The sequence below is a fragment of the Spermophilus citellus genome (assembly GCF_964194105.1).
Source record: "Spermophilus citellus genome assembly, chromosome: 18".
Classification (NCBI taxonomy): Eukaryota; Metazoa; Chordata; class Mammalia; order Rodentia; family Sciuridae; genus Spermophilus; species Spermophilus citellus.
Genome location: NC_138200.1, coordinates 13,012,666 through 13,028,983, shown reverse-complemented (window position 1 = coordinate 13,028,983; position 16,318 = coordinate 13,012,666). Strand labels below are relative to the sequence as shown.

The window sequence follows — 16,318 nt, the reverse complement described above, 5'->3', positions numbered from 1 at the left end:
AGCTATACATAAACCCATTGTTGTAAGTGAAGTCTCTAACTGAGTAAAAATTTCTGAAAGTACTTCTGGATTAGCATAAGCCAATAGTATATCATCCATAAAATGAATAATGTATGCATCAGGGAAGCTATTTCTAATGGGATCTATTGCCTGGTCAACATATTTTTGGCACAGTGTAGGGCTATTACGCATTCCCTGAGGAAGCACCTTCCAGCAGTATCTTTTAACAGGTTCCTTAAAATTAATTGCTGGGACAGTGAAAGCAAATCTTTCACAATCTTCAGGATGTAACCTTATAGAGAAAAAACAGTCTTTTAAATCTATTACCATCAAGCTATAATCTAAAGGAATGGCTGTGGGGGAGGGAAGTCCTGGCTGTAATGATCCCATAGGCTGAATTATCTCTCTTAAAAGCCTTGAAAATCATTAGGGGTTTGTATGGAAACTGTGGTTCCGCTCCGGTAAAATTAAAGATGGCGGCCCCCATGGTTGGCATGGAAACTGTTTTGCTCCGGTAAATCTAAAGATGGCGGCCCCCATGGTCGGCGCGATGACATCACACTGTGCGACCGTTCTTGGAATTCCCGGGCTCCTGCCAGGAGGAAATGCCGCCGGCGGCGGCGGTGAGAAAGCGGGCTGATCCGCGCCATCTGAATTCTCCGCATGGGGCTGCGAGTCTAAGTTCACTTTTCTAACCTTGGTCCTTAGTGCCTTTGCTTTCAAACGAAAGGAAATTAACTTAGCCTCAGGCTGATTTTCCATTTGAATAGACTTAACAGCTCCTTGAATGCCTTTTAAAAGGTCTTTAGGAGGCTGTGAACTCTGGCCCATGTATTCAAAAAGACAGACTTCTAGGGCTGTCCAAGTTTTCTGTATATTCTCTATACCTCCAGGTATTTCAGTAGAAAGACAGACTCTCTGTAACTTTCTTCCTAATTTCTCCCAAGTAAGTAAATTTGGAGACTCTTGGTCACAAAACCAAGGACAATATTCACCTACAATCTTTAAAAATTGTAATAACTGAGTTTTCTTTATCTGTTTTCCTTTCTGATTAATTATACTGTCTAAAATAGTCAGATACATTTCCTTATCCGAAGAAGTAGAATTTCCCATTTTAAGTAATTTAACGTCTCTTTCCTTCAATATCTCCCGGTACTTTTGTGACCCAAATGTCACTTCTTCCTTTTCTTTATCTTTATTCTTTATCTTCCTTATTCTTTATTTCTTTTTCCTTATCTTCCTTTTTATTCTTTCCCTTAATCTTTTTAGCGCGCGCTCCCACTCAATCTAACTAATTCAGAATGCCCCACGTTGGGCGCCAATTCTACCACGCGGCCTGCGCAGTGGTTTCATTAATGAGGTTCTGGCATTAAGTTAGTTAGAAGAGATCAAAATAAAACACACAAACCAGTACCTTTTTTACATTGCTAGGTCCAAGACGGCTCCAGCCGCCCAGCAGGGCAGCGAGGATTACTCTGGGCTAGCAGGAGAGAGAGAGAGAGCGAACACGCCTGGGAGTAGCCCTTTATTGGGGAACAAGAGATTCAGGGGAGAATTCCATCCAATGAAGGTTGAGGGGGGCTGCACTCCAAGGTCAGGTTCAGTGATTGGGTCTCCGGGGTCAATGGTCAGGCACACCCCCACACGGATGGGCTCTCTCATCAGGAAAGGGTCGGAAAAGCTCCGACACAGCCAGAGCGCCTCAGGCCCTTAACGGGAGTCACCCAATCACGTGTCAGAATGGCTCCCCACACCCAGCACTCCCACGGCTGGGCATGTGCCCACAGGATGGGAAACAGGGACTCCAATAGCTCCCCAAGGCTAAGGCTCGCCACACCATTCTTCACAACAGGCAGGTGTGGAAACAACACCGTGTCCATCAGCAGAGGAATACATAAATAAACATGGCTTACAAATATGTTGGCTTATGATTAGCCATAAAAAAATTAAGTTCTGATGCACATTACAACTTGGGTCAACCTAAAAACATGATTAAACAAGAAGCAAAATGGTATGTGGTTGTATAATTTCATTTATATGAGATATCTAGAATTGGGAAATTCATAGAGACAGGAAATAGATTCAAGGTTACCCGAGGCTAGAGGGTCCTGCGCCTTGATAGCTTAATGGTCAGAGTTTTAGTGCAGGTGATGAAAAAATTCTGGAAATAGTATTGATTGTTGTATATTTGAATGGACTCATGGCATGTATTTCTACAGTTAAAAGGGTTAATAGAGCACATTTTTGTAATAAGTATTACACAATGAAAAGTTTTTAGGAAAGATGTGTAAAATACACCCACTCTGCTGAGTGTGTGTATGTGTGCATGTGCGTGTGCATGTGTGTGTGTGTGTGTGTGTGTGTGTGTGTGTGAGAGAGAGAGAGAGAGAGAGAGAGAGGCAGAGAGTGACAGAGAGAGAGGTGTGAGGCCTCTAAAATCTGGAACAAGACAGGAATGCCCTCTCTCACCACTTCTATTCAATATAGTTCTCGAAATACTGGCCAGAGCAATTAGACAGACGAAAGAAATTAAAGGCATTAAGATAGGAAAAGAAGAACTTAAATTATCACTATTTGCAGATGACATGATTCTATACCTAGAAGACCCAAAAGGGTCTACAAAGAAACTACTAGAGCTAATAAATGAATTCAGCAAAGTGGCAGGATATAAAATCAACACACATAAATCAAAGGCATTCCTGTATATCAGAGACAAATCCTCTGAACTGGAAATGAGGAAAACCACCCCATTCACAATATCCTCAAAAAAATAAAATACTTGGGAATCAACTTAACAAAAGAGGTGAAAGATTTATACAATGAAAACTACAGAACCCTAAAGAGAGAAGTAGAAGAAGATCTTAGAAGATGGAAAAATATACCCTGTTCATGGATAGGCAGAACTAACATCATCAAAATGGCGATATTACCAAAAGTTCTCTATAGGTTCAATGCAATGCCAATCAAAATCCCAATGGCATTTCTTCTAGAAATAGATAAAGCAATCATGAAATTCATATGGAAAAATAAAAGACCCAGAATAGCAAAAGCAATTCTAAGCAGGAAGTGTGAATCAGGAAGTGTAGCGATACCAGATTTCAAACTATATTACAGAGCAATAGTAACAAAAACAGCATGGTACTGGTACCAAAACAGGCGGGTGGACCAATGGTATAGAATAGAGGACACAGAGACCAATCCACAAAATTACAACTATCTTATATTCGATAAAGGGGCTAAAAGCATGCAATGGAGGAAGGATAGCATCTTCAACAAATGGTGCTGGGAAAACTGGAAATCCATATGCAACAAAATGAAACTGAATCCCCTTCTCTCGCCATGCACAAAAGTTAACTCAAAATGGATCAGGGAGTTAGATATCAAATCAGAGACTATGCATCTGATAGAAGAAAAGGTTGGCTCCAATCTACATATTGTGGGGTCGGGCTCCAAATTCCTTAATAGGACACCCATAGCACAAGAGTTAATAACTAGTATCAACAAATGGGACTTACTTAAACTAAAAAGTTTTTTCTCAGCAAGAGAAACAATAAGAGAGGTAAATAGGGAGCCTACATCCTGGGAACAAATGTTTACTCCTCACACTTCAGATAGAGCCCTAATATCCAGAGTATACAAAGAACTCAAAAAATTAAACAATAAGAAAACAAATAACCCAATTAACAAATGGGCCAAAGACCTGAACAGACACTTCTCAGAGGAGGACATACAATCAATCAACAAGTACATGGAAAAATGCTCACCATCTCTAGCAGTCAGAGAAATGCAAATCAAAACCACCCTAAGATACCATCTCACTCCAGTAAGATTGGCAGCCATTATGAAGTCAAACAACAACAAGTGCTGGCGAGGATGTGGGGAAAAGGGTACTCTTGTACATTGCTGGTGGGACTGCCAATTGGTGCGGCCAATATGGAAAGCAGTATGGAGATTCCTGGGAAAGCTAGGAATGGAACCACCATTTGACCCAGCTATTGCCCTTCTCGGACTATTCCCTGAAGACCTTAAAAGAGCGTACTACAGGGATACTGCCACATCGATGTTCATAGCAGCACAATTCACAATAGCTAGACTGTGGAACCAACCCTGATGCCCCGCAATAGATGAATGGATAAAAAAATGTGGCATTTATATACAATGGAGTACTATGCAGCACTAGAAAATGACAAAATCATGGAATTTGCAGGGAAATGGATGGCATTAGAGCAGATTATGCTAAGTGAAGCTAGCCAATCCCTAAAAAACAAATGCCAAATGTCTTCTTTGATATAATCAGAGCAACCAAGAACAGAGCAGGGAGGAAGAGCAGGAGGAAAAGATTAACATTAAATAGAGTCATGGGGTGGGAGGGAAAGGGAGAGAAAAGGGAAATTGCATGGAAATGGAAGGAGACCCTCATTGTTATACAAAATTACATATAAGAGGTTGTGAGGGGAATGGGAAAAAAATAAGGAGAGAAATGAATTACAGTAGATGGGGTAGAGAGAGAAGATGAGAGGGGAGGGGAGGGGGATAGTAGAGGATAGGAAAGGTAGCAGAATACAACAGTTACTATTATGGCATTATGTAAAAATGTGGATGTGTAACCAATGTGATTCTGCAATCTTTGTAATTTTTTGAATAACCTATAAAAAAATTAAAAAAATAATAAAATAAAAATGAAACAAATTTAAAAAAAAAAGAGAGAGAGAGAGAGGTGTGAGGGACTAGGGATTGTCCCCAGGAGCAGTCTAACACTGAACTACGTTACATTTTTTATTTTGAGACAAAGTCAAACTAATTTGTATGGGCTGGCCTCAAACTAGCAATCCTCCTGCCTCAGCCTCCTGAACAGCTGGGATGAGAGGCTGTGTCATGTGTCTGGCCAGAGAATCTCCATAATACTCACACGACACCAGCCAACCGCAGACATACCTCATAAAGCCAGTGCTTGCCCCCTAAAGTCTCAGGAGACACCTCCCCATGTCCTTCCTTTGAACCCTCAGGCACAGAAGGCCCCTCCTGAGGCTGCCCATCCCCTGGTGGCACAGTCCTCCCTACTCTGGAGCAGGAGTCCCCAGGACAACTCCCGTCCTCTCCCTAGACTCACCCTGTACTGGACAGAGTCATGTATCCTGGGGACACTCAGTAAACAGAAACAACTCTTCAGCCAGTCGGTCAGGGCCACCTGTGCCCAGGGACAGGGCCAGCTCTTACCATTTGGACCCTGGACAGCATCCCTGCTACAGTCCCTGACACTGGCCATAGTTCTCCTCATGACCACCAGGGGGCGACATGGGACTCACAGTCAACACTTGGCAAATGGATTCTGAAACTTGGACTATGGTTCAATAGGTGGAAATGTGGCCTGATTTCCATCCACAATAGACTACGGGGTGCCTCCCACGAACCTGCTCAGCTCCCACCCGCACTCCTTCCTAGGCCTGTGAGGACCTGGCACTGCCAGGGGTCTCTGAGCAGGCCTTTGCCTCTGGGTAACACCCATGGAAAAAGTCAGGGTGACCACAGGAGACTCACTAGGTAGAGGACAGAGGCCACCCAAGGAAGGCATGGGCAGGCCTGAGCCACAGCTGCACCAAACAATGAAGAGGGAGGGTCTCCCTAAAATCTCTCCCTGAGGACCAAGGAGCCCATGGTCACCTACCTCCACTAGCACAGTCCTCCCCTCCCAGGACACAAAGGATGTGAATATCCTGAGATAGCCACTCCGAGGCCAGGCTGGAGATACCAGGTACAGAGAGCAGGTCCCCTCACCAGCCATCACTCACTGGGCCTCTTTCTAGACCCCAGAACTGTTTCTGTCCCCTTCCTGTAGGGAGGAAATCCACCTTCCTAGAGCATTTGAGAAATTGGGGAAGACACAGGACAAAACCGTAAAGGGGAAAATGCCCAGGGTGAGGGGACCCCAGGGGCTCCCTGGGTGGTGCTGAGAGCCCTGAGGCCAGGACACAGCTGAGGCCAGTGCTGGGTGAGCCACTTCTCTCAGGGGACAGCGTCCCCACCTGCCTTGCTCCTCAGGGTGTGGCATGCAGTAGTGAAACCCAACAGGGAAAGCAGAAGGGACAGGAGGCAGGACTGAGAGGGAGGGGACAGAGAGGTTCCTCCACAGAGACCCCGCCCCCAGCCCTGTGACCCAGGAAAGTGCTCCTGCCCTGGGAGGAGGCTGAGCTCAGAGAGGAGCAGGGCAGCAGGGCTGACTGGCCTGGACCTCGGCTTCCCAGCGGGTCTGCAGTGAAGCTCCTTCCACAGAGGGGACAGAGCAGCAGGGACCATGCAGCCCCCTCAGCCTGTCCATGCAGAGGGGGCATCCCCTGGCAGGGGGTCCTGCTGGCAGGTAAGAGGGGACAGTTCCCTGAAAGAGGGTGGGAGGTGGGAGCAAAGTCCTGCTGGTGTCCCCAGGGAGGACCCAACCCTCACAGGGGACACAGGGCTTTACTCTGTCCATTGGGAACAGAACACAGAAGACAAAAGCTCACCAACAGGAACAGATGAAGGGGGATGGAAAGCTCAGGGGTTCTCTTCTCCAAGTAACTCACCAGAGGCCTTTATATTTTGAAAATTGACATTAACAGCTCTGTCAGGGCCACTATCCAAATAGAAAGGCAACTTGAGCATTGGACACTGTCTGTAGCCACCAGCTTCAGACATTGGCACAGACACCTGGATGCTCAGTGTGGGGACCCTGCTTCACTCATCCACAGGAGGCTGAGCCTGGTCCAGGCCCTGGGCTACAACAAGGGTCAGACTAGTCTCTGCCTCCTGGAGCTTCTCTCTAGAGGGCAGGAAGCCAGGCCACAGGGAGATCTGCAGGTGAGGACTGTGCTGTGTAGATCTAGGAGGGCAGAGAGCAGGGGAATGTCCACAGGGAAGACCTGGGGTCTCTAAGGAGGTGGTCAGGGGAGGCGGGTGCCCAGGTGCCCTGGGTGTGAGCAGGGATCTGAGGGCACTGAGGGGCCAGCCTTGAAGACCCATGGGGAAAGGTGTTCCCAAGAGAGGATGACAGATACAGGGGTACTGAAGGAAATAAGGTCAGGCTGCTAGCCTTGACACAGGGACAACCATGTATACACCCAACACACCCCCGAGGCTGAAATGAAGCCTCCTGCTGAGGTCCTGGGCCCCATCTTTCCACCTATATTAAGGACCCATATTGATGGATTTCTCTCTCTTCCCTCCTAGTCTCACTGTTAACCTTCTGGAACCCACACCCCACTGCCCAGCTCACTATTGAACCAGTGCCTTCTGACGTTGCTGAAGGGAGAGACGTTCTTCTCCTTGTCCACAATGTGTCGTGGAACGCTGTAGGCTACACCTGGTTCAGAGGGCAAATAACAGACCGCAGCCGTCTAATTGTATCCTACTCGAATATCATACACTCAGCTACCCAAGGCCCTGCCTTCAGTGGTCGAGAGATAGTATACCCCAATGGGTCCCTGCTGTTTGTGAATGTGACAAAGGAGGACATAGGATTCTACACCCTGCAAACCACAGCTGCCAATTTTGTTACTGAAACAGCAACTGGAGAGTTCCGTGTACATGGTGAGTGATGCCCAGCCTCTGGGTGTTGGAGGGTCAACTCCACTGCACACACAGGACCCTGAGATCCGGGTCTGCCTCCCTCCTCCTATGCATTGTGTCCCCACAGTGGAGTTGGAGCACTTACTGAAGGACACACACAGGGCAGACAGACTTCAGAAGACCTGAGTCCTCTGCCTGAATCCACTGGCAGAGAGCAGGCTGGTCTGGTGGGAGACTCGGCCCAGTCAGAGCAGTCTCAGCCCAGCCCCTGTGTCCTTCCCAGGAGCATGGCCCTGAGAAAGACCCTGCAGGACTGAGTCAGACCTGGCCTGAGGGCCCTGGAGTCCTCACAGAGAAGGTTAGTCCTAGGGTGTACCTGCTCCAGACCTCTGTCCCAGGCTCCTGGCTCCAGGTGACCCTGAGGACGCGTGGCCAGGGTTGGAGTTTGGCTTCCTGCTGAGGGCTGCTGGGGAGCAAGGATTTACTGGCCACCTGATCTGGTAGCTCCTGGAGGTGGTCACCAGCCAGGGCACAGTCCCAGGAGCCACATCTGGGCAAGGGCACCTGGGCATCTCCTTCTCCTGGGACTAGGTGTGGTGAGCACAGAGGGACAGGAGCCTCAGGCCAATCAGGTGCCCTGATGGACCTCTATGAGGCTCCACAGGAAGGTCCATGTCCCCAAGGGGAGGAACAGAGGAAAGAGATGCTCCTGGTCCTCCCGGGACCAGCCCAGGGCTCTCACTGGGAGGCAGATCAGAGTAGGGGCTTTTTCTTTAGGGACAGCTCCTCTAAGCCCAGGTCAGGTTACTGAGAGTATTTCAAGGTTAATTTATAGACAACATGGTGAACCAGACACCACTTCCCATGTATCCAATAAAGGGAAACTGAGGCACAGGGAACACAGACCACGGGTGGCAGGTCAGTGGTGCATGTCACTCTGTAGCCAGAGCCCCGTGCTCTGCATGCTGAGGGCCTATTAGGCGTCTGTGGACCAGAGACCAGTCATTGGCTCAGCTAGTTTAGTCCTGGGCACTGGCAGCCTGGAGAGGACAGTGTGGTCTGGGAGTGAGAGCAAATGGAGAATAATCACTTTTACTCTGGAACCAAATCACCTTCCTCAACAAAATATCTAGGCCTCCATTCACACAGCCGGTCCACACACTCCCTTGCTGGACTTGAGGTCACATGTTTCCTGGTGTGTTGGGTGTCACTCCCTCTGGAGCATAAGGGACAGGACTTTCTCACTCCCCACTGGACCCTGCAACCAGCACAAGGCCCAAGGTGTAGACAAGTCTCAGTGGTTTTGTGGGGAAGGAGGGAGGGATCATGAATGAATGACCCTGAACCTCTTCAGAGCCTGGAACCTGCATGTGCAATCCCAGGGGGTTCTGCCAGCTGCTCCCTGTCCCTCCTGGAGGCTGAGGCTCTTTCTCCATCCCAACAACCACCTCTCCTGAGGCCACCCAGGAGCCACATCACAGGATGCCCTTAGGGTGGCTGGGCTGTGGAGGGTCTTTAGGGTGGCCCTGGGTCAGTTCTGAGGCAGCCATGAGGCTCTTGGACCTGGGGCTTTAAGTCACTGTAGCCCCACTGCTCCCTGCCATGGCGATTCTGGCTGTCTTGCTCCTGCCTGTCCGTCCTCTCCCTCCTTCTCATTCAGGCAGGACTGGCCCTGCCCTGCACAATGAGCCATGCCCTTCCCTCCTGCACTAATGGCCATCTGTCCTGTCCACTTCCTGCTAACACCTGGGGCCAGACCCCTCCTGGCCGTAGTAAAGGGCACAGAAACAGTTGAGACAGGTGCCCCTGTCACTTCACCCACTATGAAGGAGGCCCCATTGTGTCCCTTCCAGGGCTCTTTCCTTCCATGACAATGACATGTGAAATAGGCCAGGACACAGCCTGAGCATCTCCCCATCTACTCTCTGCACTGACTCAGCGAGGGGGGCAGAGGCAGGACAGGGCGGCAAGCCCCTAGGTCCCAGGCTCCTTACACCCAGATGACTGGTGGCTCCATCCTGGTCCCTAAGTGGAGCTCACGCTCCTCCAGTGACTCCCAGGACCTTCCCCAAGGGGGCGCTGGACTGAACGGTGCTGTCTCAGGGCTAACTGTCTATTCCATATGTGCCTGTGTCCCCATGAGGACACCATCACCACAAGGGAGGTCTGTCCCCACATGGTGTGATGCTCCAGCCACGGTCACTTACATTAGGCTCTAGGCTCTGATTTGGATCAATTTGATGATCTCACTGCACTTCCTGGGGTGAAAAGAAAAGGAAGAAGGCATTCCACAGGCCTGTGTCAGGTTCTTCCCCACTTTGCTGAGTCTCCATAGCAATTGGGAACATAGACTTCTAGATTGATTAACATGATCAATAATACTTCTCTGAATTAGGTGTTGTGCCTCATTTTACTTAACAGAGACCCTCAGATGTCCCCTCTGACCATTCAGTCCTCCACCAGGACCCACAGGTCTCTCCTTACTCAGGAGGCTGCTAAGGTTTCAAAGTGACCTTAGCATCTGCCTTGGGTCATAATGTGACCCCTCAGGACTTCAGAGCTCAGTCTAAGACACTGTGCTCCTTAGAGAAATTTTTCTTTCAGAAAGGAGTCTTAGATCATGGGTATCTAAAACTATTTTCCCATATGGGATAACTTTAACATCCCTCATTTCTACTCCAGGTCTGCCACACACAAGCCTACGAGGGACCTATTTTCAGCAGGGTCCTGGTCCCCTTTTCCACCTCTTAGTGCTAATGTGTTTGGAACCATCCACTGGTCTCTCAGGACAATTCCACATGCCTCACCGGCTCTCTGCAGGGGGAGAGGGATGTAAAGACCAAGGACAGGAACATGATTCTGCTCTAAACCTTGTCTGTCCCCCTCACCCTAGAGCATTCTTTGGACTCATGCTTTGCCTTTCAGGTGTCACTGGCTCCTGTCCATCACCAGGAAACACCTGAGCAGAACTGCCCCCCTTCTGGCCCCAGGATGACCACCAAACTGAATGCCAAGCTTGCCCCTGGTATCCTGGTTTCTGTTCACACACCCCATTCTCAGATGAGGCTGTGGGGTTTTCTTGGGGTTTAAGCACAGTGGGGTGTCCCACCATGACCCACCTCTAGGATGGCCTTGAGAACCAAAGGCTCAGAGGACACACACGTGGGCTGAGCCCTGGAGTCTGTGCAGCTGGAGGGACTCTGCGTCTCAAGGCCAGCCAGGGCCAGCGAGGACCAGAGGAGACACGGGGTTGCTAACTCCCAGTCCTGGGTCTGTCCAGGACCAAACTCTGCAATTAAGTGCACCTGTGAGAAACTCTGTGCTTCTCCCAGACACAGCCCAAGGGGCCCCACCTCCTCTGATCCCTCAGATCCTCCTGCATCTGCCCAGGATACCCACTCTGCCTGGTTCTTCAGGACTCAGGTTGGTGGGAGGTGAGAGGCCAGCCCAGGTGGAAAGACGCTTTTGCGGGGATCACAGGGCAATCCTCTGTTGTCTGCACAGAGAAATTACCCAAACCCAACATCACAATCAACAACTCCCAACCCATGGAGGGTGAGGACTCTCTAGCATTAACCTGTGAACATGAGATTAATTATGCAACCTACCTGTGGAAGATAAACAATCAGATGATCCCAGATGGTGAGAGGCTGAAGCTGTCCAACAACAACAGGACTCTCACTTTATTCAGTGTCACAAGGAATGACCCAGGACCCTATGAGTGTGAAATCCAGAATCTAGTGAGTGCCAGCCGCAGTGACCCACTCACCTTGTATATTTCCTGTGAGTAACTTCTATTCCTCCATTACCCTGGCTGTGAACTCAAATACACAGGGCCAGAGGCTGGGCCACTTAGTCCCTCTTGGGTCCAAGTACACAGACCCTCTCTCCTGGGCACTTGGACTGGCTGTGCCATTTACCCCAGGCACATCCAGGCAGGTCCCGCCTTGGGCCATGAATAGGAGAGGAGAGCTTGTGGTTCCCTGGGTAGGCCTGGAGTCAGCCACCTGGGACAGAGAAGCAGGGGAATGTCACAGACTAATTTCAGTGAACAAGGGATTTGGTTGAGACTTTCTGTGAGTGTGTATGTTGCTGGGATTTGAACCCAGGGCCTCATGCATGCTGGGCAGGTGCTGTACCACTGTACTCCCCAGCCTAGTTGTGACTTTTAAAAAAAACCAAGGTTGTGACATGGATCAGTAGTTATATTGTGGTCTTCTACAGTCTAGGATCTTCCACTTCCCTCTGATGACATTACATGTGGCTTTATCTGTTTGCTCCAGATGGTCCGGATGCCCCCATCATAAACCCCCCAGACTCACATTTCCGTCCAGGGACAAATCTCCACCTCTCCTGCCACACAGACTCTAACCCGCCTGCTCAGTTCTCTTGGTCTTTCAATGGGAGGCCCCTGGAATCCACACAAGAGCTCTCAATCCCCAACCTCTCTACAAATAATAGTGGATCCTATGTGTGTGTCGCCCATAACTCTGTCACTAACCTCAATAGGACCACAACCAAGAACATTACCATCTCTGGTAAGTGGACCCAGGAGCACAGTATCAAGTGCTGGGTGGAGTCTTGATTTTTCTGGAAACAACGTGGAAGAAGTTATTTGCTAGCCTCAGGCCCGCTGTCAGTCAGCCCCTTGCTGTTTTTCCACAGGGCTAGTGGCCCAGCCCTCCCTCAGAGCCACCAACACAGAACCACACTCTGTGGCCATGACCTGCCTCTCAGGTGACCCTGGAATCTCCATCACGTGGATCTTCAATAGCCAGACTCTGCAGCTCACAGACAGGATGCAGCTGTCCCCGGACCACAGGACCCTCAGCATAGACCCCGTCAGACAGGAGGATGCCGGGGAGTATCAGTGTGAGGCCTCCAACCCCACAAGTTCCACCAGGAGTGACCGCTACAGACTGGCTGTGATCTGTGAGTGGCCCCCGTCCCACCCAGTGCTTCCCTCACATATTTCACCGTCAAGGGCCATCATATGGCACCAGCCAGGAGCATGGGGTAGATGCCAGAGCTTGGAGAGAATGTGGTTGACTACCCAGAAATTAGGTGCCTTGATGTCACCTTGGTTCTGATCTGACCTGAGGCTAGGCCTGGGCTAGATAGTCTGTGAGGGCTGCCCACTGACACTGTCCTGAGATGGGAAGGAAGAGAAGAGGAAGAGGGGGTGCGGTGGGGCTCAGTGTTAGAGCACTTGCCCGGCCTGTGTGAGAACCTGGGTTCAATTCTCAGCATCATACAAACAATGAATAAAATAAAGGTCCTTCAATATGTAAAAAATATATTAACATGAAAGAGAAGAGGAAGAGACCTTAACAGGAGCATGAGCAGGATGTGGCCCAGCTCCATGTGGAGAGGGTCAGGCTAGAGCACATGCAGGTTTCAAAACCAAACGTGAAGAAATCGCCAGAAGCAGAGTCGGGAGGACATGGTGACGACATGACAAACTGCACTGGGTCCTTGGTGCCATTTCCTTCCACCCTCTGTGGCCCCCTGCAGGGCCCAGCTGGTTCCCCTGAAGACCTGACCTTCAGCCCTTTCTCTTCTCTTTCAGCAGAAGAGAGGACCCCAGGCCTCCCTGTGGGGGCCGTCGCTGGCATCGTGACTGGGGTCCTGGTCAGGGTGGCTCTGGTGGCTGCTCTGGGGTGTTTCCTGCTCCACACAAGAACTGGAAGGTACCCAGGCTTCCCCCACCTGATCCCACCCAGGTGACCCCAGGCCTGAGGGAGGAAGGCCCATCCTCAGACTCTGGACTGACTCCGACCTCCCCACTTCCCGAGGAGCCTCCCCTCTCACCCAGTCGCCCCCCCGTCCCTCACCAGCTGCTGGCCCTGGGCTGATTGCTCAACAGCTGCCTCCTCTGCACATTGGTCACCAGGACCTGTCCCCACAGCACTGGTGTCCCTCCCTAGACTAGTGTTCAACACGGCACCTCCTGCAGTATTTGCCCCCACACCAAGAGAGGGATGAAGCTATGTGTATGAGGGGTCCTGTCCCAGGTCACTCAGGGCAAGGGCTGGGGCCTGGAGAGGTAGGAGGGTCCACTCTGCACACCTCCTGTGTGACCCAAGGCCCCTGATGTGTGAGGTGGGATCCCAGGGCCCAGCCAGATAGTGTGTCCTGGAAAGTTCTTTGCCTCCTGGCCACGTGGGTGGAGAGCACTAAAGGCCACTGTCACATTACCTCATCTCCTGGCCTGAGCAGAGGGTCCTCCACAGCAGGATCACCACTGGGGGTCGGGGATTTTCAAGATGCACGTGGTTCCCAGACGTCTTGCCTACGTGGTGACCCTGCTTGTCCCCAGGGCTCTGGACCCTTTTACTCACTCAAACTCTCCTGCTCTAATTCTTCCTCAATCCTCAGTCCCTTTTCTGGGTCCCTCAGCCAACGTTCTCCTGGGTCTGCACCTGGGAGGGTCCTTCACCTTGGCCCAGGGCAGCGGTGTCTTCTTAAGGCCTTTCCTCTGCTCCCCTCCCCTGGGCCCCCTGGTACACAGACCTGATGGGGAGAGGAAGCTTTCACACCCTCCTTGGAAATGGGGTGCCCTCCTCATCCTCTATCTGACCCCAGTCCATGACCCTCATGAATAAGCCTGACCTTTCCTAGGGCCAGTGTCCAGCATGGCCTCAGAGAACACTGCACCCCAGCATCAAGACCCGGTAAGTGCCCCCTCAGCCTGAGGGTGGCTGGGAGCCCCTAGGCCTGCCCCACAGTGTCCACCCTTGCCCACAACCACACGTCCAGGGTTGAATGTTTACACTGGGGATTCAAGGATCCCTGTCATCAAATACAACAGGGGACCCACCTGGCCAAGCCAGCCCAGACTTGTGGCATCTGGTCTCCTCCTCAGGTTCCTTGGCTCCTTGGGCCACTGCAAGGGCTACAGGGTCTCTCCCAGGACATGCTGTCTCCCTGACACTCTGAAAGTTGAGGGCCCCTAACCCCTCCTGCAGCAGGGGCCCAGCCCTCCTCATGTCTGCTAACTCTTGTCTCTGTCCCCAGGCCAAGGTCCCTCTGACAGCTCCACCTCCCTGGTGAGTCCCCCAGCTATCTCTACACAGGGGACTAGCTCTGCAGGCTCAGGGGCACTGTCAACCCCCACACAGCACAGACACCCCCACTCATGCTGGACCAGGACAAGGTTAGCCTGGCCCTGGCCAGAGACTTGGCCACGCTCAGGGACAGAACCACCATCACTCTGTCCTCAGCCCAACATACTTCCTGCCATCTCAGGGGAGTCCTGGTGCAGAATGGGTGCTGGGAGCTTCTATCGGTGGCCCTGGGTTAATGATGGGGACCATAGTCAGGACAGAAACTGGGGTGTCTGTCCTGAAGTGGAGGCTGGTGCTCAGGACCCAGAGCTGGTAACTCCTGAGAAGAAAGGGCTAAACAGACACAGGGAGTAAGCTCTGGCCTGTCAGAGACCAGAACCTTCCAGGCACCACCCAGCACCTGCTCCCTGGAGTCTCAGCCTTGATGACCCTCCCTTTGCTGACCCTGATTTCCAATCTCCCTTCTTGCCAGGCCCCACTCCCTGGCCACGGAGCTGCTGTCCCCATCTACCAGGTGAGTGTGGGTGATGACCCTTGCCCACAGTCCAGGGCGTACCCAAGAGATGCCCCTCCCCACACCTTCCTGATCTTGCCAGGAAACAGCAGCCAAAATGGGATCAGGGGGTGGTGAGCAGGGGAGGGGGGGGCCTAGGAACAGGAGCCTCTGAGCCCAGACAGACACAGGGACAGAGCAGTCCCAGGTGGGCCAGGGCCTAGGAGTTCATGGTCCCCTGGTTCAGAAGGGTCAGAGCCTCTTTGTTCTTTTTCAGGAATTACTAAACCCTGACCTGGACACCTACTGCCGGGCCGACCACAAGGCTGATGTGGATTCTTAGTTTCCACCACACGATGCTCCATGTGGGCTGAGGGAGGGTCCTGCTAGACCCCAGATGCTGGGTGATGGGACAGAGGTGGAGCCTGACCCTACTGGACTCTGGAACCTAGAGGGGGAGGGGTCCCTGGGGATTCTAGAGACACAGGCTGCCCTGGGCTGTCAATGGCCAGAACCAGGCTGCCTGTGCCCAGGGGCAGGGGCTTCCAGGGAGAGGGAAGGGCCCCTATAGGTCACCTGGAAAGGTGCTGAATAAAGACCCCCTTCCCTCCTTCGCTCTTTTGGTTCCTGTGGGAACGTCTCTTGGCAGACACTCCCCTCAGGTTCCAGGTCAGCTCTCTCCTGTGTCACGCAGGGGAATCATGGTCTCTAAGTTGTTCCCACAGGGTTTCTCTTCCTGGGAGACAGGAGCTGGGAGGTGGAGCCAGGGCAAAGGTCAGGTCTGTTCACAGGGAAGGGTGAGGGTCCCAAGGCCCTGCAGCCAGCAGAGCACTCAGTGGCCCTCACGCTCCAGGGACCTAGGGTGGCTAGCTGTGGCCAAGATTTCTTCTCTGTCCAAAGGCCCGTACTCAGGACAGCTTCACCTCTGCTGGACAGAGACAGTAACTGTCAGAGTAATCAGGGGACAGGGCCATGCTCAGACTCAGGCCCTGAACAAGGGACTCAGGCCCTACCCGAGGCTCCAGCCCTGCCCTCCCATCACCTTCCACTCTGCCCTGCCTGGTCTCTCTGGGACCAGCTTCCTCTCCACACTTCAGCACCCAAGGCAGAGGCTCAGGGCTCCCCACATGGGGCTCTCCAGGCTCCATGGTGATGGGACAGAGGGTCTCCTCCTGACCAGGATGTGCTCTACAGCCTCCTCGATACACCTGGCCACTGC

General features: G+C 51.6%; 1 protein-coding gene across 1 annotated transcript; it reads left to right on the top strand.

Annotated features, from left to right (window-relative positions):
* Nucleotides 1-550: 550 nt before the first annotated feature.
* LOC308637395 (cell adhesion molecule CEACAM1-like) lies at nucleotides 551-15,442 on the top strand (the record flags this gene model as incomplete). Its single annotated transcript, XM_081273699.1, has 10 exons — nucleotides 551-623; nucleotides 7,327-7,560; nucleotides 11,044-11,322; nucleotides 11,823-12,077; nucleotides 12,205-12,471; nucleotides 13,109-13,229; nucleotides 14,161-14,213; nucleotides 14,557-14,588; nucleotides 15,079-15,120; nucleotides 15,377-15,442. 10 exons carry the CDS (start codon nucleotides 551-553, stop codon nucleotides 15,440-15,442), a joined length of 1,422 nt encoding a protein of 473 aa, XP_081129825.1.
* Between the last annotated feature and the right edge of the window lie 876 nt (nucleotides 15,443-16,318).